General features: G+C 51.0%; 1 protein-coding gene across 3 annotated transcripts in view; it reads left to right on the forward strand.

Moving 5' to 3' along the window:
* The first annotated feature begins 456 nt into the window (after positions 1-456).
* Positions 457-22,660, forward strand: part of LOC147019894 (uncharacterized) — a 54,051-nt gene continuing 31,847 nt past the window's right edge. The window contains exons 1-4 of one of the 3 annotated variants that reach the window (XM_085894708.1): positions 457-690; positions 9,757-9,841; positions 10,177-10,348; positions 16,182-16,361. In XM_085894708.1, the coding sequence (XP_085750834.1) occupies positions 676-690; positions 9,757-9,841; positions 10,177-10,348; positions 16,182-16,361 (452 nt within the window). In that variant the 5' untranslated portion in view covers positions 457-675. Of the gene's footprint in view, positions 691-8,075; positions 8,730-9,756; positions 9,842-10,176; positions 10,349-16,181; positions 16,362-22,660 lie in introns of those variants that run through there. The other 2 variants (XM_085894709.1, XM_085894707.1) reach the window with 2 other exon arrangements.

Genomic DNA, 22,660 nt, shown 5'->3' on the forward strand with positions numbered 1-22,660 from the left:
GTCGGTCGGTTGGGAGTCCCAATATGGCGGCCTCTCAGCGGCAAGTGCACACTCTTGAGACGACATAGTAGTTCCTCAGGTTTCAATCGCTCATGCTTCCTTCATTGAGATTCCTTGAAAGGGAACTCATTAATACGAGTATTTTGACCCCAAATATCCTAAAATATTTTGACCCTGAAAATTTCATGGAAAATCAGCTGTCATGTATTAAAATAATCAGAAAGATTCATTCATTTCGCTTTGTCTGTTTTATTCATTAATTTGTAATTTGATATTCAAAGTCGCTGTTGGGGTCTTCTTCTTCTTCCTCTAATCCTTCTTCTTCATCACGAGGCGTGGTCGGATTGGTGTGGTGAATTAAATAATTTATTGTCATAGTGTGCACGATAATTTGATTGTATTGTCATTGTGTGCATGATAATTTGATCGTCTGATTTACAGAAGCGGATTTGAGGCTGAAGAAGAAAAACTTTCATTGAAGGGAACCTTGAATGACTCATTATTCATTCGCTCCTGAAGGAGCCAATGGCGTGCGTTGGAGGCGTGGTCGCGCCAAGCGCAAACGGCCGTTCCATCGTGCACTGTCCGTAGGAATCGCTCTCCACACGTCGTGTCCTTTCAGCGTTTTAATTCCATCTGAGTCTTTTTTCCACAGGCAGAGGATTTCATTGAGAAATGATTTCGTCTGTGGTAAGTTCACAGTCATTTGGTTCGATTTTTTTTTTTACTCTTGTTTCACTTTCACCAAGCATTGGGGGAGCTTGTTTCGTTTTGGACATTGTGCGTTTCGTTGGTAAAGTAGCAACTTTTACTTTACCTGGTTTTACCGATCAAGTGGTTTAATTATAATTAAACCACTTGATCGGTAAAACCAGGCAAAGTAAAAGTTGCTACTTTATCGATAATTATCGAACAGTAAATTGTCGTGATTACCTTGTTCCTCATCCGCCCAAGGTGAAGGAGGTTGTGTTTTCACCGTCCGTCTGTCTGTCCGTCTGTCCGTCTGTCCGTCTGTCCGTCCGTCCGTCCGTCCGTCCGTCCGTCCGTCCGTCTGTCCGTCTGTCCGTCTGTCCGTCTGTCCGTCCGTCCGTCCGTCCGTCCGTCCGTCCGTCCGTCCGTCCGTCCGTCCGTCCGTCCGTCCGTCCGTCCGTCCGTCCGTCCGTCCGTCCGTCCGTCGGATATCTCAAAAAGTTGAAGACGGATCCAGATGAAATTTTGTGGACAAGTTCGGTGTGTAACAAGGAAGAACTGATTAGATTTTGGTGAAGATCCTGATCTGGACACGAGAATTATTTGATTTTTTTAAGTGATTCATCACCATCGAGAGATCTGACCAAAAAGGATATACTGTAGTACTGTATAACATGATATTTCAAATATGTCTTGGGCCCGATATGTTCTCGTGGTGGGGGTGTGCGTTCTCCCGAGTGCCTTTCCAGTTGTTTCATCACCAACAAAAACTTTCCCTGGCCTCATCCCGACCGATCTCCATTGCTACACCCTCACTGCCGCTTCCCGTCACCGCCGCTTCCCGTCGCCACCGCTTCCCGTCGCCACCCCGTCTCCCACCGCTTCCCATCGCCACCCCATCACCACCGCTTCCCGTCGCCACCTGTCACCACCGCTTCCCATCACCGCCACTTCCCGTCACCGCCGCTTCCTACTGCCGCTTCCCGTCACCGCTGCTTCCTGTCGCCACCCCGTCACCTCCACTTCATGTCACCGCTGCTTCCTGTCGCCACCCCGTCACCTCCACTTCATGTCACCACCGCTTCCCATCGCCACCCCGTCACCGCCGCTTCCCGTCGCCACCCCGTCACCGCCGCTTCCCGTCGCCCCCCCGTCACCACCGCTTCCCATCGTCACCCCATCACCGCCGCTACCCGTCGCCACCCCCTCACCGCCGCTACCCGTCGCCACCCCGTCACCGCCGCTTCCCGTCATCGCCGCTTCCTGTCGCCACCCTATCAGCGCCGCTTCCCATCACAGCCGCTTCCCGTCGCCACCCCGTCACCGCTGCTTCCCGTCGCCACCCCGTCACCGCCGCTTCCCGTCGCCACCCCATCACCGCCGCTTTCCGTGACCGCCGCTTCCTGTCGCCACCTGCGTCACCTCCACTTCCCGTCACCGCCACTTCCCGTCGCCACCCCGTCACTTCCGCTTCCCTTCGCCCCCCCGTCACCACCGCTTCCCGTCGCCATCCCGTCATCACCGCTTCCCGTCACCGTCGCTTCCCGTCACCGCTGCTTCCTGTCGCCCCCCCGTCACCTCCACTTCCCGTCCCCGCCACTTCCTGTCGCCACCCCGCCACTGCCGCTTCCCGTCCCCCCCCCCCCCCGTCACCGCCGCTTCCCGTTGCCACCCCATCACTGCCGCTTCCCGTCACCGCTGCTTCCTGTCGCCACCCCGTCACCTCCACTTCCTGTCACCTCCGCTTCCCGTCGCCCCCGCGTCACCACCGCTTCCCGTCGCCACCCCGTCACTTCCGCTTCCCTTCGCCCCCCCCCCGTCACCACCGCTTCCCGTCGCCATCCCGTCATTAGCGCTTCCCGTCACCGTCGCTTCCCATCACTGCCGCTTCCCGTCACCGCTGCTTCCTGTTGCCACCCCGTCACCTCCACTTCCTGTCACCGCCGCTTCCCGTCACCACCCCGTCACCACCGCTTCCCGTCGCCACCCCATCACCGCCGCTTCCCGTCGCCACCCCGTCACCGCCGCTTCCCATCGTCACCCCATCACCGCCGCTACCCGTCGCCACCCCGTCACCGCCGCTTCCCGTCGCCACCCCGTCACCGCCGCTACCCGTCGCCACCCCGTCACCCCCGCTTCCCGTCGCCACCCTATCAGCGCCGCTTCCCATCACAGCCGCTTCCCGTCACCACCGCTTCCCGTCGCCACCCCATCACCGCTGCTTCCCGTCGCCACCCCGTCACCGCTGCTTCCCGTCGCCACCCCGTCACCGCCGCTTCCCGTCGCCACCCCGTCACCGCCGCTTCCCGTCGCCCCCCCGTCACCACCGCTTCCCATCGTCACCCCCTCACCGCCGCTACCCGTCGCCACCCCGTCACCGCCGCGACCCGTCGCCACCCCGTCACCGCCGCTTCCCGTCGCCACCCTATCAGCGCCGCTTCCCATCACAGCCGCTTCCCGTCACCACCCCGTCACCACCGCTTCCCGTCGCCACCCCATCACCGCTGCTTCGCGTCGCCACCCCGTCACCGCTGCTACCCGTCGCCACCCCGTCACCGCCGCTTCCCGTCACCGCCGCTTCCCGTCGCCACCCTATCAGCGCCGCTTCCCGTCACAGCCGCTTCCCGTCGCCACCGCTTCCCATCACCGCCGCTTCCCGTCCCCGCCAATTCCTGTCGCCCCCCATCACCGCCGCTTCCCGTCACCGCCGCTTCCTGTCGCCACCCCGTTACGTCCACTTCCCGTCGCCACCCCATCACTTCCGCTTCCCTTCGCCCCCCCCGTCACCACCGCTTCCCGTCGCCATCCCGTCATCACCGCTTCCCGTCACCGTCGCTTCCCGTCACCGCCGCTTCCTGTCGCCACCCCATCACTGCCGCTTCCCGTCACCGCTGCTTCCTGTCGCCACCCCGTCACCTCCACTTCCTGTCACCGCCGCTTCCCGTCACCACCCCGTCACCGCCGCTTCCCATCGCTACCCCATCACCGCCGCTTCCCGACGCCACCCCGTCACCGCCGCTTCCCGTCGCCACCCCGTCACCGCCGCTTCCCGTCGCCACCCCGTCACCGCCGCTTCCCGTCGCCACCCCGTCACCGCCGCTTCCCGTCGCCACCCCGTCACCGCCGCTTCCCGTCGCCACCCCGTCACCGCCGCTTCCCGTCGCCACCCCGTCACCGCCGCTTCCCGTCGCCACCCCGTCACCGCCGCTTCCCGTCGCCACCCCGTCACCGCCGCTTCCCGTCGCCACCCCGTCACCGTCGCCACCCCGTCACCGACGCTTCCCGTCACCACCGCTTCCCACCGCTTCCCGTCATCACCACCGCTTCCCGTCGTCACCGCCGCTCCCCGTCCCCACCCCATCACCACCGCTTCCCGTCCCCACCGCTTCCCGCCACCGCCGCTTCCCGTCCCCGCCAATTCCTGTCGCCCCCCATCACCGCCGCTTCCCGTCACCGCCGCTTCCTGTCGCCACCCCGTTACGTCCACTTCCCGTCGCCACCCCATCACTTCCGCTTCCTTCGCCCCCGTCACCACCGCTTCCCGTCGCCATCCCGTCATCACCGCTTCCCGTCACCGTCGCTTCCCGTCACCGCCGCTTCCTGTCGCCACCCCATCACTGCCGCTTCCCGTCACCGCTGCTTCCTGTCGCCACCCCGTCACCTGCACTTCCTGTCACCGCCGCTTCCCGTCACCACCCCGTCACCACCGCTTCCCGTCGCCACCCCGTCACCGCCGCTTCCCGTCGCCACCCCCTCACCGCCGCTTCCCCCCGCCACCCCGTCACCGCCGCTTCCCGTCGCCACCCCGTCACCGCCGCTTCCCGTCGCCACCCCGTCACCGCCGCTTCCCGTCGCCACCCCGTCACCGCCGCTTCCCGTCGCCAGCGCGTCACCGCCGCTTCCCGTCGCCACCCGTCACCGCCGCTTCCCGTCGCCACCCCGTCACCGCCGCTTCCGTCGCCACCCGTCACCGCCGCTTCCCGTCGCCACCCGTCACCGCCGCTTCCCGTCGCCACCCGTCACCGCCGCTTCCCGTCGCCACCCCGTCACCGCCGCTTCCCGTCGCCACCCCGTCACCGCCGCTTCCCGTCGCCACCCCGTCACCGCCGCTTCCCGTCGCCACCCCGTCCACCGCCGCTTCCCGTCGCCACCCCGTCACCGCCGCTTCCCGTCGCCACCCGTCACCACCGCTTCCCATCGCCACCCCTTCACCACCGCTTCCCGTCACCACCCTATCACCGCCACTTCCCGCCACCACCCGTTACCGCCGCTTCCCGCCGCCACCCTATCACCGCCGCCACCCCGTCACCGCCGCTTCCCGTCGCCACCCGTCACCGCCGCTTCCCGTCGCCACCCCGTCACCGCCGCTTCCCGTCGCCACCCCGTCACCGCCGCTTCCCGTCGCCACCCCGTCACCGCCGCTTCCCGTCGCCACCCCGTCACCGCCGCTTCCCGTCGCCACCCCGTCACCGCCGCTTCCCGTCGCCACCCCGTCACCGCCGCTTCCCCTCCCCACCCCGCCACCGCCGCTTCCCGTCGCCACCCCGTCACCGCCGCTTCCCGTCGCCACCCCGTCACCACCGCTTCCCATCGCCACCCCTTCACCACCGCTTCCCGTCACCACCCTATCACCGCCACTTCCCGCCACCACCCCGTTACCGCCGCTTCCCGCCGCCACCCTATCACCGCCGCCACCCCGTCACTGCCGCTTCCCGCCGCCACCCCATCACCGCCGCCACCCCGTCACCACCCCGTCACCACCGCTTCCCGTCGCCACCCCGTCACCACCGCTTCCGGTCGCCACCCCGTCACCACCGCTTCCCGTCGCCACCCGTCACCACCACTTCCCGTCGTCACCACCGCTTCCCGTCGCCACCCCGTCACCACCGCTTCCCGTCGCCACCCCATCACCGCCGCTTCCCGTCGCCACCCCGTCACCGCCGCTTCCCGTCGCCACCCCGTCACCGCCACTTCCCGTCGCCACCCCGTCACCGCCGCTTCCCGTCACCGCCGCTTCCCGTCGCCACCCCGTCACCGCCGCTTCCCGCCGCCACCCCGTCACCGCCGCTTCCCATCGCCACCGCGTCACCACCGCTTCCCGTCTCCACCGCGTCACCACCGCTTCCCATCGCCACCCCGTCACCACCGCTTCCCGTCGTCACCACCGCTTCCCGTCGCCACCCCATCACCACCGCTTCCCGTCACCGCCACTTCCCGTCACCGCCGCTTCCTGTCGCCACCCCATCACTGCCGCTTCCCGTCACCGCTGCTTCCTGTCGCCACCCCGTCACCTCCACTTCATGTCAACGCCGCTTCCCATCGCTACCCCATCACTGCCGCTTCCCATCGCTACCCCATCACCGCCGCTTCCCGTCGCCCCCCCATCACCACCGCTTCCCGTCGCCACCGCTTCCCGTCGCCACCCCGTCACCGCCGCTTCCCGTCGCCACCCCGTCACCGCCGCTTCCCGTCGCCACCCCGTCACCGCCGCTTCCCGTCGCCACCCCGTCACCGCCGCTTCCCGTCGCCACCCCGTCACCGCCGCTTCCCATCGCCACCCCGTCACTGCCGCCTGCCGTCGCTACCTCCTCATAAGGTATTCAAAAATTGAACAAATGGAGAGGGGGCACTGAAGACGCCCCTTTCCAGGGGTGTGATTTGATCTATGACCGGCCTGCTGCCACTCCACCATCCCCTCCCTCACCTGAAATGGTATCATGGTTGACTGCTTCAGAGAAGGCAGAATGTTTGTCTTGAAGCAGTGTTTGCTTCCAAATCTTGTGGGACAAACCTATTCTTGTCTCTCCATACCTTGGTACATCTAACACTGACCTTTTCACCAGAGACTGGTAGTGGACGCACGAGCGCATGTCATTTCACTACTTGTTGAAATTTGGTCTTCTTGATTATTGCGATGTTACTGTAGCCTGTCTCAACCACACTGCAGATGCTTGCGACTTCTTTGAACACGTTCAGCTTTACTCGCATGCTCTCTTCGTACTCTACGTCCCTATCCTGGTTGTGCAAAAAAATTGGTTTTGACACTTTTCTCACCGAAGGTGCATGATGCAGGTGTACTCTGCGCCCATTAGTCGAGCCTCCACATCACCCACTGAACCACACAACCTCCAAATGAGATCACCACCACGATGAGATGAGCCTTTCTCTTGCATCTCTCGCAAGATGTTGTGGTATTCTTTCACCATCGTACGCTTCGATAAAGACCTCGTGACACTGTGCTTTGTGTGCACTCATGTATTCATGGAAACAGCTGCACCATGCTCTTTCTTGACTCTACATTGTGCATAACAAATCTTTACTACATCAGTACCTGAGCACAGGAACTCCACAACCGCAGGTGTGATTTACCTCCTAATGCTATTAATTTACAAATGAAAAATGTAGAAGTGCATGGGACTCGATTGACTCTTGATCATGAAGGAGCAGACATGAATTAAGGTTACCAAGTCTGTCTGCTTTTTGTCTGTCTGTCTGTCCCATCTACAAACGTCAGTTTATGATTGAGGAACAACTTCATTACAATTTAATGTTATATTTTGAACATGAATTGGAAAACCAATCTGTAGTTAACATTACTTTGGCTCTGAATTCGACACAATTATATATGTGCAGAGGAGTGAGATCATTTTTTATAGTCTGTCTGTCTCTTTCTGGCAGTCAAACAAAATTGAAAATCATTCCAAACAGGAAAGTTATTGTTTTTTGAGGACGTCATAAAGGACACAAACAACAGGCATGAAGAACTAATTTAACGTGTTGAATAAGGTGGTGTAAAAGACTACGTCAATGGCGGTCAACTTCCGGAGTTTTTTTTTTTCTCTCTGCAATCTTTAAAATCTTGATTTTATTTCAATTGAATTATATCTCTGAACACTGTAGAACACAAATCAACTTTTTGACACTTTCCAAACCCTTGCATTCAGCAGTACATGGACAAAATATTACAGCATTTTACATCATCATAACCAATCAAATTTGCCACTTATAGATCCTCCCCATGTCCGTTTTTTTTCCTCAAGACTGTGCTGGTTAATGAACTTTCTACTTCATTGTTATTCCTTTGTAATTGTGATGTGGCATTGTCCCTGATGATTATGGAGTTACCTCCATGATCGTGGTGCAGATGCAGCTTATTACAGCGCGTGCACTGTCTACAATTGCACCGAGTTTGAAATGTCCCCGGTGTCGTCTCCGGTGGGTCCGGCGTCTCCGGTGTGTCCCCCCCCCCCACGTGCCTCAAGACAGCCAATGACTGCCGTCCGGTAGATGCAGTGCGTCACCTCGACGGAAATGGCGACAATTGACGGAAATACCCGAGTATTGCAATGGAAATTTGTGAGATGAAACTAATGTTATATATGTGAAAACCATTTAATCTATTGCTTGACGGAAAAAAAAAACGAGGAAACGCGCCCCTCATGTACGAACGAACGAAAGACGTCATTTCGCGCCGAACGCTGAAAGCTAAGTTCTTCTTATGCCATCATTCTCTTTAATATTAGCCATAAACGAGTGTTTCGTCATGCATTAGGAGTTGAAATTTACTTACAACAAGAACGAAAAAATAATCTCCTCACAGATTCAACAAAAACGAAAAAAAAAACCCGAAAACATCACGAGCAGGACAAGGCCAATCGAGCTGAAGGAAACGATACTGTACCTGCACTGCTCCTGATTGGTCAAAGGACACCACGTGTGTTGTGTGGGCGGTGTTATGCACGAGGATTCCAGCAAACAGGACTGGACCAATCATGTTCGTGATGTACCTCATGCTGCATCGCCAATCCTCAGCGGCACGTGATACCATTGGACCAATCACGTTCGGCGATGTACCTCGTGCTGCATTCTGACAAGCTCTGGATCAGAGCGAGCTTTGATTGGTCAAAGTAGTGGAGAGGTGGCGATAACCTCTGATAGATGGTAATGACCAAGGAGGAAAGGCGATGCGTCGTTTTGATTGGTTGAAACGTGGAGGAACGGAAGGAATTCTTCTCCTCGGATCCACTTGCAACACACAGGTATCTGTTTCATAACCCGAATCACTTCACTGCGTCATTCATAATAATCTTTTTCTCCTTATTTTAATTTGTACGATTTTCTTTTTTTGTTCAACGTTAAAAAGCTTCCGTGACAGCTTTTGACATTTTCTTCATCCGCGAGTCTTCATCGATATTTGTGAAAATTTGATTTCCGTGGGAATGTGATCTCACTGTGAACGGCTGTCCTGGTCACGCGGGGGGTGCCGCATCGCGAAGCACGCACTCAATGTGATGTTCAGCCCTTTTCCAACTGCAATGGTCTACAAGGCTGGACCTGAATTTGTGATGAATATCAAGAAATCGGTAAACTTCTAATAAGTTCTTCTTCTGCTATCATTCTTTTGCGGCCTCCTGCCACGCTGTATCGAACAATTTCATTCCTTATGTTATATATGAAGGTGATTATCACAATAATAACAAGATTTTTACATTTCAAATATTAGGTACGCTTTTTAATTGTTTTTCAACTGAAAAAGCATAACTTGCATGTTTTAACATTAGTGTACTCATTTGATTCACCACACGCGCTGTATTGAAGGATTTCACTTGTTTACCTAGCTTATTTCCCTCTGGATTCCAATCTTGAGGCAACTATAAGCGACTGGATTGGGGCTTCACAGTCAGGGTGTTTCCATCAAGGAATGTGCAGTCTAGTCTGTCGGATGTATTTTGAGCTGTTACACCCCTCTGCAAGCATTGATTGCTGGTGAACTTTTAGTACCGTGTGGTGTCTTTGCAATGAAGTTTTTTGACTAGTTATTTGAGGCACACTTGCTGAATTCAAAACCTCTGCTCAAGCATACGGAACGTACGATATCAGTGGCTCGTTCACCTCTTTCCGCCCCTGAGAGTAACAGGAAATACTCCTGTTTCGGATGGATTTCCGTTGCTCTGATTAAGCCACGGACAATGTTAGGTTTCAGGATGAATGTGTTGTGTTCTAGTTGAATCTGAATTATTTTATTCAATTTTATGATTCTTAACGAACCTTCAATTGCATTAACAGGAAGATCCTGTCCTTGATAGACGTTTCAGAGGTCATCGGGACACAGTCACAAGCCTGGATTTCAGTCATAATATGAAACAGCTTGGTGAGGGTATTGTTTCTTCTTCCTTAAATATATTTAGTTTTACTTCTTTTTTTTAATGATTATTTATATATATTTTTTTCCTTTCCTTTCCGATTCGTTTATTTAATTATTCTTGGCCTATTCTTTCATCGAAATATTATTTCTTTGAAAATCTTGGCAATTATAATTGCGGTGAAGACAATTTTCTCCCACTCATGTGCAGATAGTAGCAAGTGCATGCATGCATTGTAACGATGTAGAGTTGTTTTTAACTTCCTCTGTCTAGGTTTGACTCTTGATCATTAATTTGAAGTTAACATACCTGTGAAATATCGCTCCTTTTCCCTTTTCTGCAGTGAGCGGCTCCATGGATGCATGCGTAATGGTGTGGCACTTCAAGGCGAATCTGCGAGCTTACCGCTTTGTAGGCCACAAGGATGCTGTAACGAGTGTGCAGTTTTCTCCTTCGGGGCAGCTTATCGTGTCGGCTTCACGTGACAAAACTGTGCGCCTTTGGGTGCCCACTCTGTAAGAGCCATCGCTAAGAAATCAAAACTTGATGTGATCGACTGATGTTGTATATGTTTTTATAATTCACACTATAAGCACCCACTCCCTATGGAAGAGTAATACCTTCTCCATCTGGTAGGGATCAGTGACACACTTGCACTGTGCCTCGTCATTTACAGTGCAAAATTGCAATTTTATCTCCACAACTGACTTGTAATACCCTCTCACACCACCACTGGGTGGCGCTATACGCTACCCATTTACACAGAGAATTTGCGTCCCTATCGAACCTCTGCAGCTACAATTCTTTTTTTTTTAAATGCCGAAAACATTCCTGGGCACAACCCAAGTGAAACAATCAAATTTCTACTCGTTTGACCCAGCGGTTTAGGATTGCATCCCAGACACACGGCCACACATACACAGACACGCACACACACACACACTGAATTATTTTTTAAAAGTATGATTTGCAACTTTTAATATTCATTGGTTACAACACAAGCATGTCTGCTCTTTGCCATACTCCAGCCTGTATTGTTTTTTTTTTCTGTACACATGGTCGCGGCTTGTGAAAGAGCTAGGTTGAGTACACAGGACAAAAGGAACAGGAAATGGAGAGAGACAGAGAGGAAACGCCAACAGCAGAGCTGAAGGCCAAGATGGAGGGAGGTGGACAAACAATGGGTGTGGGAAGGAATGGGGGGCAGCAGAGGATGCATGAGGGTGGACAAAATAGATACAGAAGGGAACTCTCAGGAGGGAAAACTGAAAATTTGGTTGGTGGAGGGCTTGGGGTGGGCTTAACGAGAGTAGAAACGGTTGTAGTTTTGGATTGGTGACAATCTGAGATGGTGGTGAACAGCTGTCTTGAAGACATTGAGGGAACAATGAGAATGAAGAGAATGTGGAAGTTGGTTCCACAGGTGTACAGAAAGAAGAGGAACAAATGAGTGGAGGTGGGCAGTCATCCTAGTTTTAGGTAGTTTCACCAGAATAGGGTTGATGGTGGACCGTGTGAGCCCTGTGGAAACCTGGGGGGTGGGGGGGGGGCAAAGCACAGAAAGAGCAGAAGGTGTAAGACCAGAAAGGAGGCAGTACAAGACGTAGAGACCATTGACCTGTCTGCACTAGCATAGTGATAGACCCATCGACACAGATTCATCACGGGAGATTCCATTAATCTTAAAGGCCTTGGTTTCCACAGTCTTTGGTCTTTCATTTGAGTCTGTTTGTGGCCCTTCACCAAGAACTGGAAATGAATTATTCACCAACATTCACCACAGCATTAAATTGCACTGACAATCCTAGAATCGTGTCCCATTGTGAACTGTAGCTATTGCAGTCCCCATTACAATGAACAACAATGACTGTCCCCAGCCCCCTGAACATTCAAATGGATGAGCTCAAAACTACCAGCTGCACTCACGAGCAGACAAACCTAGCATATAATTCTGATCCTCCATATACTTATTATGTCTACAAAATTGGATAAACCCTTTCTTCCACCCATATTCTCCATGTATGACTCTTTCCTTCCTTCCCCTTTTACTTTTTTGCATCAAAGTTTGTCTCTTCTTGAGAGGAATTAGATAAAACAAACTCTTCCCAAGAAAGCCCACGTCACCTTCCATGGTCTTGGAAGTCAGCCAACATCACATACTAACATTCGGTGGGCAACGGCTTGAGTCTGGGAGGTTGGCGGTTTGAACCTGATCCTGGCTGGGTCATACTAAAGATTTAAAAATGGAACCTGTTGCTTCCTTGCTTGATGCTTAGAATCTAAAAAGGATAGAACGTGCAAAAACAACCATAGGTTGGTAATAATAGCGCAGGCTTTGATGGGCCTCTACTCATGGTCTCCGATTACTGGTGTTGGCTTAATGGTTAGGGTGGTGGGCTTGAGATCCTAGGATCCTGAGTTCAAATCCCAATTAATACCAGGTGGGGTTGACTCGGCCTGTCATCCTTCTGAGGTCGGCAAAATGAGTTCCTGCTTGCTGGTATCCTGTGTTGGAGTGGCGACCCGTCTGGGATTGTGACCAATCGCCAAGGAGACTGCTTAGGCAGCACCAACACTCTGCACAAAGTACAGTCACAATGGATGTATGATGAATGGATGGATGGTCTCCTCATGCATTGAAGTTCTTTTAATGGAACTGTTATTATTGGCTGCTCGCTCCGCTCTAGAGCACCCTTATTCTGGACATTTCCATCTGTCTGTCTGTACGTGAAACTTTGGTCAAGCCTGGGGGCTAAACCACTCAACCGATTCCAATGAAATTTGGTCGGAAGGACCAATATTTCTGGGAATCGTGTGCTTTCGAATATGGAACCCCGGGCCCTAGCAACGGGATAGCAACGGCCCTTTAAAGTGGTCAAAAAATCGAAAAAAAAATAAATCGAAAAATTGAAGCTTAGAGTTCTGTGTGCAATCTATCTAGCTCCCTTCATGCCAATTTGCAGCCCTAACAAAAATATTTGTAGGAGGAGATAGGTTTTGGGCGAGTCCATGTCGAACATTTCAGAAACGGTTAATTGCGAATATCTCGAAGAGAAAGAGTATGATTTTGATGAAACTTGGGTGAAATGTGTACAATGTGGCTAGCATGTACACAAAAATGAAGCTTTCTGCACTCAATTGAACCTCATTCCTTCCCATCATGGACCGACACGTGGCGCTGCTCAGCTGAATCATGTACTGATTCCTGAACAATATACAAATTACGAAAATCTCCGATACATGCATACTCCAACTTTCGCTAAGTTGTACTCTGATCATCGCGCCGTGGCCATTCGACTGTCAAAGAGTGAAATTGATTGATAGCATGTACATGAATATCAGCGAGTCGCATCGGCCAGCTTTCCTTCTAGAGCGAGCAGCCATGTCACCTACCGGCTTGCTATTATTATTAGTAGTAGTCGTATTATTATTTATTATTGTTATAAACCAGCAGTCACCAGTTGAAAAATCAATGGGGCTCGATGCTTTGGATAAAGTAAATCTCTGTATGGAAACCTTAATAGAATATACCTCTGGACAGAATAACTTTAAAACTGGATGTTATCGCAAAATAATAAATCGAACTCCCGGAAGTTGCACAACTTGTATGGGAGAAAAAACCACTCCCTTGCTGCTCCCTTTAGGAGCGGGTTTTTCTAAAAGATTGTAGAATATCACCACAGCAGATTTCACTCGATCACTAACGATGACGGTGACCCGAAAATCGAAATCTCGTGCATCGGGATGGGTTGCGTCGGGTTATAAGCAGGGGGGAGGGAGTTTATTTTGATGAACCACGCACTTTTTGCGTATTATTTTGTAGAATTGCTGCAGTACACACAAAAGGGTGAAAAAAAAACAAGCTGAATATCATGGATGACCCCAACGTTGAATGAAAGCTGATTACCAAATGATGTTGATACTTGGGCAGCCGATTACCAGACAATATAAAAAATACCATGAATGATCGCGAGGTCAAAGAAAAGCCGATTACGAAATGATGTTGATAATACTTACATAGCCGATTACCAAACATAACAAGTAAATATGAAGCTCAATACCATCAATGATCCCTGAGGTTTGTGTCGCTGAATAGCAGGCAATATGGCAACATAAAAGCTCACCCTTGTTATTTTTTCCCCTCAACAACTCTTTTTTTTTTTTTTCGTTAAAAAAAGAAAAGAAAAATATGCCAATATTCAACAAGTTGTTGTTGTATCAGTAAAAATGGAACTAAAATAAAACGAAATTGTTAGTTTAGTAAACAAAAGGAAGTTGTTTTTTTTGCCCTAGTTTTAGTCGAAGCGAGGACAACTATGTGCGACCGCAACCCCTTGTTTGTCATGATGTCGATTTTTTTCGATAAAATAAATGTAGATACAAATTCCTGTCAGTTTGATTACACAATGTAAGGTGGCATTGCAGTTAAAGATGACAGAAACACAAATCTATCCATATCTTAACGAAGACATGTCCTTTGTGCGTGACTGTTTAAACGGTGAAGACAGACTGACCACGTGCCTGGGTGTGGCCTAACTCTGATTGACAGGAGCTCTGAAGCGCTCGAGTTGTGATTGGTTTCCGATCTCGTGGACGGTCTGACAACGCTTCTGCAGACCTCGTTACAATGTTGTCTGTTGGTCCTTTGAAGTTAATTGCTGCAATCAGAGCAGAAAACTATTTGAAAACCCCTCTAATTGACAGAGTCAAATGTCGGGGTAATAAACAACATCCTCTTAACTACAGACCCATTAGCTTACTTCCAATTATAAGCAAAGTCATGGAATTCAACATCGCAGTTGCCATTACTCAAAATCTTTCCCTTTTTTAATTGTTTTTATTTTTTTCTTTCTTCAGTTTGGTTTTGACTCAGTCACCTCAGCTTATGCATGCTGCATTGGCTCTCCCAACAATGAATAGAGGCCTGGAATCTCGAACAAGATATCAGGGTCCTCTCTGCAGACCTATCTCGAGCATTTGACACAGTCTGGCAACTTACTTTGCTCTCCATATTGTCAGCACGTAGCTCTTGGTGGTATCCTCTCATCTACTCACCCTGTTGAGGGTGGAGTGCCCCAGCGTAAGGTCTTGGGCAAAGCTTTGTTCCGCATCTACACAAATGACCTTCCAGACACCCTGGAAAACTTCTTTTTTTTGCAGATTGCCAATTATCTCGTACAATAACCCCATCCCACTGACACACAAAGCACTGTATCAGCCTCTACTCTTCTGGAAATGATTATATGCTGGTCTACTAAATGGAACATGTTCTTCAATCCTGACAAATCTTAGTCTCACCATGTCACGCCAGAAGAATTTTTACACAAACAAACTTGTCTATTTGTATGGTCAGCCACTTGACATGGTTCCATCTCTTGAATTTCTTGGCATCACCATCACCCTCTTGGGTCGACCATATGGCATCGCTGCCCTCTGACGTTTGTGTTGTCCTTTTTTGTTGGTAATCTTTAACTTATCTGAACCTTTAATTTTCTTTATGGTATGACTCGGTCTCACATCATTGGTGTGGTTTTGTTTCTTTGTTGTGTTTTTATCTATCATTTATATTGCATTTCTACCCTACAAGCCCCTTGGAAATGTTATTTAATATCTGTGAGGGAATTGGTCATGATTGTTTATTATCTCCACCACCGAAGGTAGACGGAAGTTATGTTTTCACCCCTGTCTGTCTGAATGAATGTCTTTGAGCAGGATATCTCAGAACATTGCAGATGGATTCAGACAAAACTTGGACAGGTTGGGTGTGTGACAAGGACGAATTGATTCGATTTTGGTGAAGATCCGGATACAAGAATTTTTATGTGATTCTTTACCTTTGAGAGATCGGGCCAAAATCTATATGTAGCACGATATTTCAAAAAGTTGAGGACGGATTCTGACGAAACTTGGTGGACAGGTTGAGTGTGTGACAAGGTTGAATTGGTTCAATTTTGGTGAAGATCCAGATCCGTATCCAATATTTTTTTTTATTTTTGAAGTGATTCTTCATGATTGAGAGATGGAGACAAAAACGATTATATTGCATGATGTTTCAAAAAGTTGTGGAAGAGTTATAACTAAACGAGGTGGAATAGTTAGTTTGGTGACTAGTTTTAACTAAACTAGGTTGGTGAGTTAGTTTGGTGACATTACTAAACTAGGTGGATGAATTAGTTTGGTGATTAAAACAAGCCGATTCAATTCTGGCTAAGATCCGAATCCAGATCTGGCCTGTAAGTGGGATACAAAACATAAATTAATTATTCAGCCTGGCAGAAGTAGGTGTGCTACTGAGTGCCGTTCTAGTCTTTCTCTGCTGTGCCAGTTATTTTGTGTTTTCCTTTTTAGGAAGGGACAGTCAACGGTATTCAAAGCTCACACAGCAGCTGTAAGAAGCGTTGCCTTTTCATCAGATGGACAAGAGCTCATCACAGCCTCGGATGACAAATCAGTCAAACTGTGGACTGTCCATCGACAAAAATTCCTCTTTTCTCTGAACCAGCATTCGAACTGGGTCCGATGTGCGAAGTGAGTCAACTGGTGTTTGCATGTACAGCATATGTATATATGTAGATTTGTGTGGCATGCTTGCCGAAGTTGGGGTGCATTGGTTCATTCTTCATGGAGATATAATATATATGAGCTTTATATATTTGATAAAGTGGATTATGAGTTTTATGTATTTAATGAAGTGGATTGTATTTGCATTCTGCAAGCGGCTAAATAACTCGATGATAGGTGATAAGAATACGCTCTTTATTTAACAGTTTTCAGCTTAAGTCATTTTTCATGTAAATTCTGCAAAAGTTACAAAATAAAACTATTCTTTACAGTTGAATGGGTTGCAAGGAAATGCCATGAGTCACAATTTGTGATTATAAGTCGAAGACGAACATTACGGAGTGGATCTGGAACTTATAAACCAAAGTGAAGAACACAGTAATTGTCATTATTGAAGCTGATCCCACGTTGCGCATCATTAACAACAGAGCCAATTTGAGTTATCAGCATGTTAAGTTCACATCTTCCCTTTTTGATACGTCAATTGAATTTAGATTTGTAACGATTTACGTAATATGCTGCGAAAGAGATAGCCATTCTGTCTGATCTGGGTTCAATTCCTGAACCACCGATAAATGCAGTACAATACAGTAAAAGTCATTTTGAGTGCTTTTATTAGTTGAGGAAGAAGGCGGCATGCCTTACAAGGAAGACAAAATGCTGCTGTGAAGCATAAATTAAGTTTCCAAAAATCCTAAATTTTGTCTTTCTGAGCCTCTTCCCTTGATTCTTCCAAGCAAGCTTAGTTTGCCCACCCAGCCGAGTGTCTCCACCCCCTTTTCTCCTCGGCATCCCTGTGCCTTTTACTTCGCCACCAGAGCTACTCCAAAACGCAGGGAATAATGAAGTTATTCTCTTGATGTTTTGAATAATTAATTCTGCCACCGAAGGTGGGCAGAGGTTATGTTTTCACCTGGGTCTGTTTGTCTGTTTGTTTCTGAACAGGATATCTCAAAAACTTGTGGATGATTCGGACAAAATTTGGTGGATAGTTTGGGAGTGCGACGAGGATGAATCGATTGGATTTTGGAAAAGATAAAAGGAAATGCTTTTAAAATTCTTGTTGCCGGATCCGGATCCAGCTACTATAATATTTTTAAAGTGATTCTTCACCATTGAATGATAGGGCTAAAAATTATATGTAACATGATATCTCAATTCGGACGAGACAAGGTGGATGAGTTGGTTGAGTGACAAGAACAAGCTGATTCGATTTTGGCTCAGGTCTGGATCCAGGTCCGGCCAATCAGTGCGATACAAAACGTAAACCGTTCAGCTTGGCGGAGGTATATACTCTACCGAGTGCCTTTCCAGTTGATTAAGGCAATCTCATCTGTATTTCAGGGATTTTCGAATGTACGGCCTTGTGTCTGATTAAGCAATCTTTGATGATTTCCAGGTTACTTTCCAGCTCCATGGCAATATGTAATTGATGAAAATGTGTTCTCATTGTTTGTTATAACCAGGGCTTGAGACAGAGGTCCACCTGTAAATATAAACATGCAATTCTTAAAATATGCATTGTAACAACACTCACACTGTGTAAACGATAAATGTGTTCGACTTCCTTCCACTCACTACATTGTCCGTAAACGACATAAACCCACAGACGCTTCTCTGATCTTACCACCATAAAACCGAGAAATGCCCTCTCCCTTCGGAAGCGATCGTGCCTGTGCAAGATCACGTGACTTGCCATTCTGAGTCATTGATTATAAAGGTGTGCGTATGTATGTGTATGTGTATGTATATCTATATGTATATGTATATATATATATATATATATATATATATATATATATATATATATATATATATATATTGTTGTGGTTGACGAAATTCACAAACCACCATTCAGGTCCCTTAGGTGAGATATCTCTGTAAGTATATGTGTAGTTAGGCCCAAACCCGTTGTTTAGAGGGAATAAATGTCATTCATGCGGGCTGCGACCCTTTAAGATAGCCGTTTTTCTTTTACTATCTTTATTTTGGACCAGCCGCCATTACTACCACCACCAACCACGTCTCAACAGCCATCACACAACAACCACCAACCACAACGCCGCTTCACAACAACAACCACCAACCACAACGCCGCTTCACAACAACAGTCACGACCTTTACCGTCACAACTCGCCACCATCGCATCACCACCATTCTTGCGCCACTTGTGGGCACCGATACTGGACTCGTGCAGGGCGTGCACCGAGCAGCGTGTTCAGAAACATCACAGACTTTCCGAGGAAAACGGATCAAAAACGACTCACGCCCACTTCTGTTCCGTCCTATCGGTGAGCGTGGGGCGATTTGGCCCCGCCTCCAGGGCGTTGGAGCGTGGTCGCTATATGCAAATTCATGGATCAAAAAGCATTCACGCCCACTTTTCCTCGGTCCAATGGGGAGCCAGTTAGAGGTGAAGGGTCGGAGGTAAAGGGTCAAAGGTGGGGGGGTGAAGCCACGGGGGATATAAACGGCCGCGCTCGCCAAACAGTTGAGTTCGGAGGGGAGAGTTCGCAGTTCGCAGTTGGGAGTTCGCGGAGCCAGTGAAGAGTTGGGACGAGTCAAGAGAGGAGACTGAGAGGGCGATTGGACGAAGCTGTGGAGAGGCGGCGGCGGCGAAGGCGGTTGAGGGGGTGCTCGCGTCGGAGTCGGGGAACTGCGGAGGGAGAGGCCGGCGGCGCGATCGAGGTCGTGGTGGAGACGCTCGTCGCGGGACCCGAGACAGGAAGATATCCTCCTTTCCCCCGAGCATCAACAACCCCCCTCCTGTTTCCCCCCGCGCTGAGATAGTGCGACAAGGGGGCCCCTTTCCCACCCCCTACCAGACACTGTCCGCGAGGCCCGCGGAGTTGGGGCGCCACCGCCACTTTGCGTCTCATCATCAGACGGGTAGGCCCGACGCGGTCTCGGCCCCAGGCCCGCCTCATCCTTGAGGGTGGTCCTTTTCTTTTGCTTTGGGTATATGTGTTGTCGGCGCCGTCTGTGAAGTAAAATTGTATAAGTGTTGCCGTGTGCTCGGTAGTCGGATAGCTCTGCATTGTCTTCTTCTTTTATATTTGCTTTTTGTGTAATATTGTGTGTTTCTTCTCCTTTTACATTTGCTTTTGGTGTAATTTTATATGTGTGCTTTCCGTTCATCGCGAAATAAATGTGCTTATTGTTGAACTGTTTTCCCGTTTCGCTTCGTCTTTTCCTTTATTGAATCTCCATCTTACTTCACGTAAAGGGTTGGTAGTGGGCTGGATACGCCCGATAATTAATCGAACCGTCGGGGCCGACGATAACACCGCTCGGTTATCCCGATAGTACGGAGCGGGTCGCTTAAAGTGGCCCGTGTCCGAAGTCGACCTGCGGCGAGGTGCGATCGCCCGGTCTATCCTCCGTGTGGGTACTTAGGTAGGTCGAATTTGGCGAGCAACCCTATCCCACGCGGGGGGCCGATTGGCACGATCGTGGTGAGGCCGAAAGGTCCACCCGTGACTAGTTCCCGGCATTAGTCCGAGAGGGTCACGACTGGATTGTCCGTCCGGTGGGCGACGTGCCGCGATTCGAGTTACGTGGCCGTTCGCACGCCGGCGGGCGCGAATCAGCAACACTGGTGTCAGGTCGTGCGATATAAACTCATCGCCCTCCTCGCGGCACTGGTATCGGAGAACGGGAAAACGGGCTCTCCTGTCTCCAGCTAAATTCACGGGAATCGGTCCAGGGGTGAGAGGAGCGACCCCCGATTCCCTCCAAATTACGAGCGAGTTAAATTAACCCTTCACGAGAAATAAGATGGCGTCTCAAGGCGAGCGGGAGCCGGGGGTATTAGAAATGTATATGTGCAGTAATGTGTAGAATCCATGGCTCAGGACGAAATCCCCGTGCAGGAAATGTTGATTGTGCAGGAACATGAACTCCCCCAACTGAGCCCAGAGCCCGAAAAAGGTGCGGCAGCGGCCGCGGTGTATGACACCTCCCCTCCCCCCTCCGCCAAAACCCCCCGATCCCTGCCGAAACGGCTCACCCAAGCGCACCCGACATGGCCCAGCTATTCACCATGCTGGCAAAAATGAATGCGGAACTGATCGAAAAGATGGATACAAACGCAAATGAATTTATAAACGAAATGAAAGGCATGAACAAGCAAATGAACGGAATGAACAAGCAAATGAACGGAATGGAAACAAACATGAAGGAAGAAACTAAAAAGCTGCGGGGTGAGACGCAGAACATGGGCCGAAGCCTGCAGGCGGGCATGAAGGCAGTGACCAGGGAGCTAAAATGGCGACTCCACGTGTGGGAGCGACCGAGCTGGAAGGGGGTGCAACGGCTGTCGGGCCCGCGGTGGAGGCGGGTGACAAAATAATTCGGGGGGCGTGTTGGGCGAGGGTCGTGACGATGACCGAAAGGGAAAAATTAAATGGGGAGACCAAAACGTGTGAGACAAGACACGAGGTGACGACAACGGAAATAATAGTTGAGACAAGGGAGGTAAAGGGTGAAGAGGTGACTGAGTTGGCAGAGACACGGGAGATGGGAACGATAGAGGGAAGACTACACGATGAAGACGGGGTAAATGACGCACACACACACACACGGAGGTAGTGGAGGATAATGGGGGTGAGCTCGCGGACCGTGCAGGGACCCGGTGCGAGCAGCGGGATGGCCTCCTCCAGGAACGAGGGGAGGGAGTATGCCCCCTTGCGAGTCACGACCAGGTGAGTTCGGTCGTGCTTTGCGAGGTCGAGGGGAGGAGTGCTGTGGACAGGTGCACGGAGAGCTTGGGGGGTATAGAGGCCCCGGAGACCCTTGTGGGGACACGAATCCCCAGTGTGGTTGTCCCTCTGTGTGTGGTGCAAGGTGTGAGTGCGTCCCTGTGTGTGGAAGCGACCCCGTGTGTGAGTGGTGTGGTGGCGATTGTGCCGGAGTACGTGCTTCCCAGCACGCCGTGTGTGGATGAGGCACCGCGGGTGAGTGCCCCCGCGTGTGTGAGTGAGGCACGGTGTGTGGATGAGGAACCGCGGGTGAGTGCCCCCGCGTGTGTGAGTGGTGTGGTTTGTGTGAGTAGTATGGCACGAGTGAGTGGAAGGCCGCGAGTGAGTGGAGCCACGTGTGCGAGGGAGATGGCATGCGTGAGTGAACGGCCGAGTGCAAGGGAGACCGTGTGTGTGAGAGAGCGGTATGTAAGGGAGATGTCGGTGGGCATGTGTGAACATGCAGCCGCGTCTCCCGGGGTGAATGGAATGGAATGGAGTGTGAGCGTCGTAACACGCAGGTGTGCGTGGGTCGAATGGCGACGACGATGGCGACAGAAGAAAGAAAGCCGAGTAGCGGCTGTAGTTGTTTCGGGGACCGTGCCGGGTTCACCCAGCAGTGAGCACGAGGTCCGTGCTGTGCAACGCACGAGGCCCCCACGTGCTCGCTTGCGAGAGTGAAGTCCCGGTCCGGAAACGCCAGCGGTGGATTTGCCGATCCTGCGGACGGACAAAGTTTAGGCAGGATTATGGATTTGGACCGGACGGGTTCTCCACGCGATCGTGTGTGTTAAGCTCCAACGGGCAAAGCACATGTGTTCGCGTGGGGAACCCCTCGAGACGTGGGGCTTGTGTTTTTTTATGCGCACGGTGACGTCATGGCTGCACGTGGGGTTGGAATCCGGCAGGAGGGGTATCCCTGCCGGATGGTACCGTCCAAGGAGGGACGAGGAACACGTGCAGCTGCATGACGTCACGGGCAGGTGCAAAGTGCGCGAGCTGTGAGTTGCCGCGCTGGTGCTGCGCATGTGGAAAAAAAAAAAAAAAAGCAAGCCTCACTTTCGGGTGCACAGGATTCCTGGGCAAGGGGTGGAAGACCCCCTTGACCGGGGCACAGGATGGAAACTAGTTAGGGGGAAGGGTTAGCTTAGTTAGACCGACTTCATGGGGCAGGGGTAAGTCCTCATGGAGTCCGTGGAATGGATTAGTTAGAGGGATGATAGTCAGATTTAGGTTGGGTAAATAATTTTTGGGACATTTGAGAACAGTGACTGACAGTGAATGTGTAGCGGGGACGTAGTTTAGCTACGTAGTGTTAAAAGGAACGTGCTGTAGTTTAAGGGACGATGTGGGAGCACGAGTTAGTTAGGGGATGTAGTTAGAAGGATGGCAGAGTTCAGCGGTGAGTGTGTTGAAGAGTTGGTGAGTGAAGTGGAAGCATGTGCTTGGTGAGTGAGTGAGGCCAGCGGGTCTGTGTGAGTGGAGCGAATGGGGAATGCATGGTGCGATGAGTGATTGGGGGGAGGA

Source organism: Eptatretus burgeri, chromosome 9, assembly GCF_056783735.1.
Source record: "Eptatretus burgeri isolate ZD-2024b chromosome 9, Ebu_testis_v1, whole genome shotgun sequence".
NCBI classification, from domain to species: domain Eukaryota; kingdom Metazoa; phylum Chordata; class Myxini; order Myxiniformes; family Myxinidae; genus Eptatretus; species Eptatretus burgeri.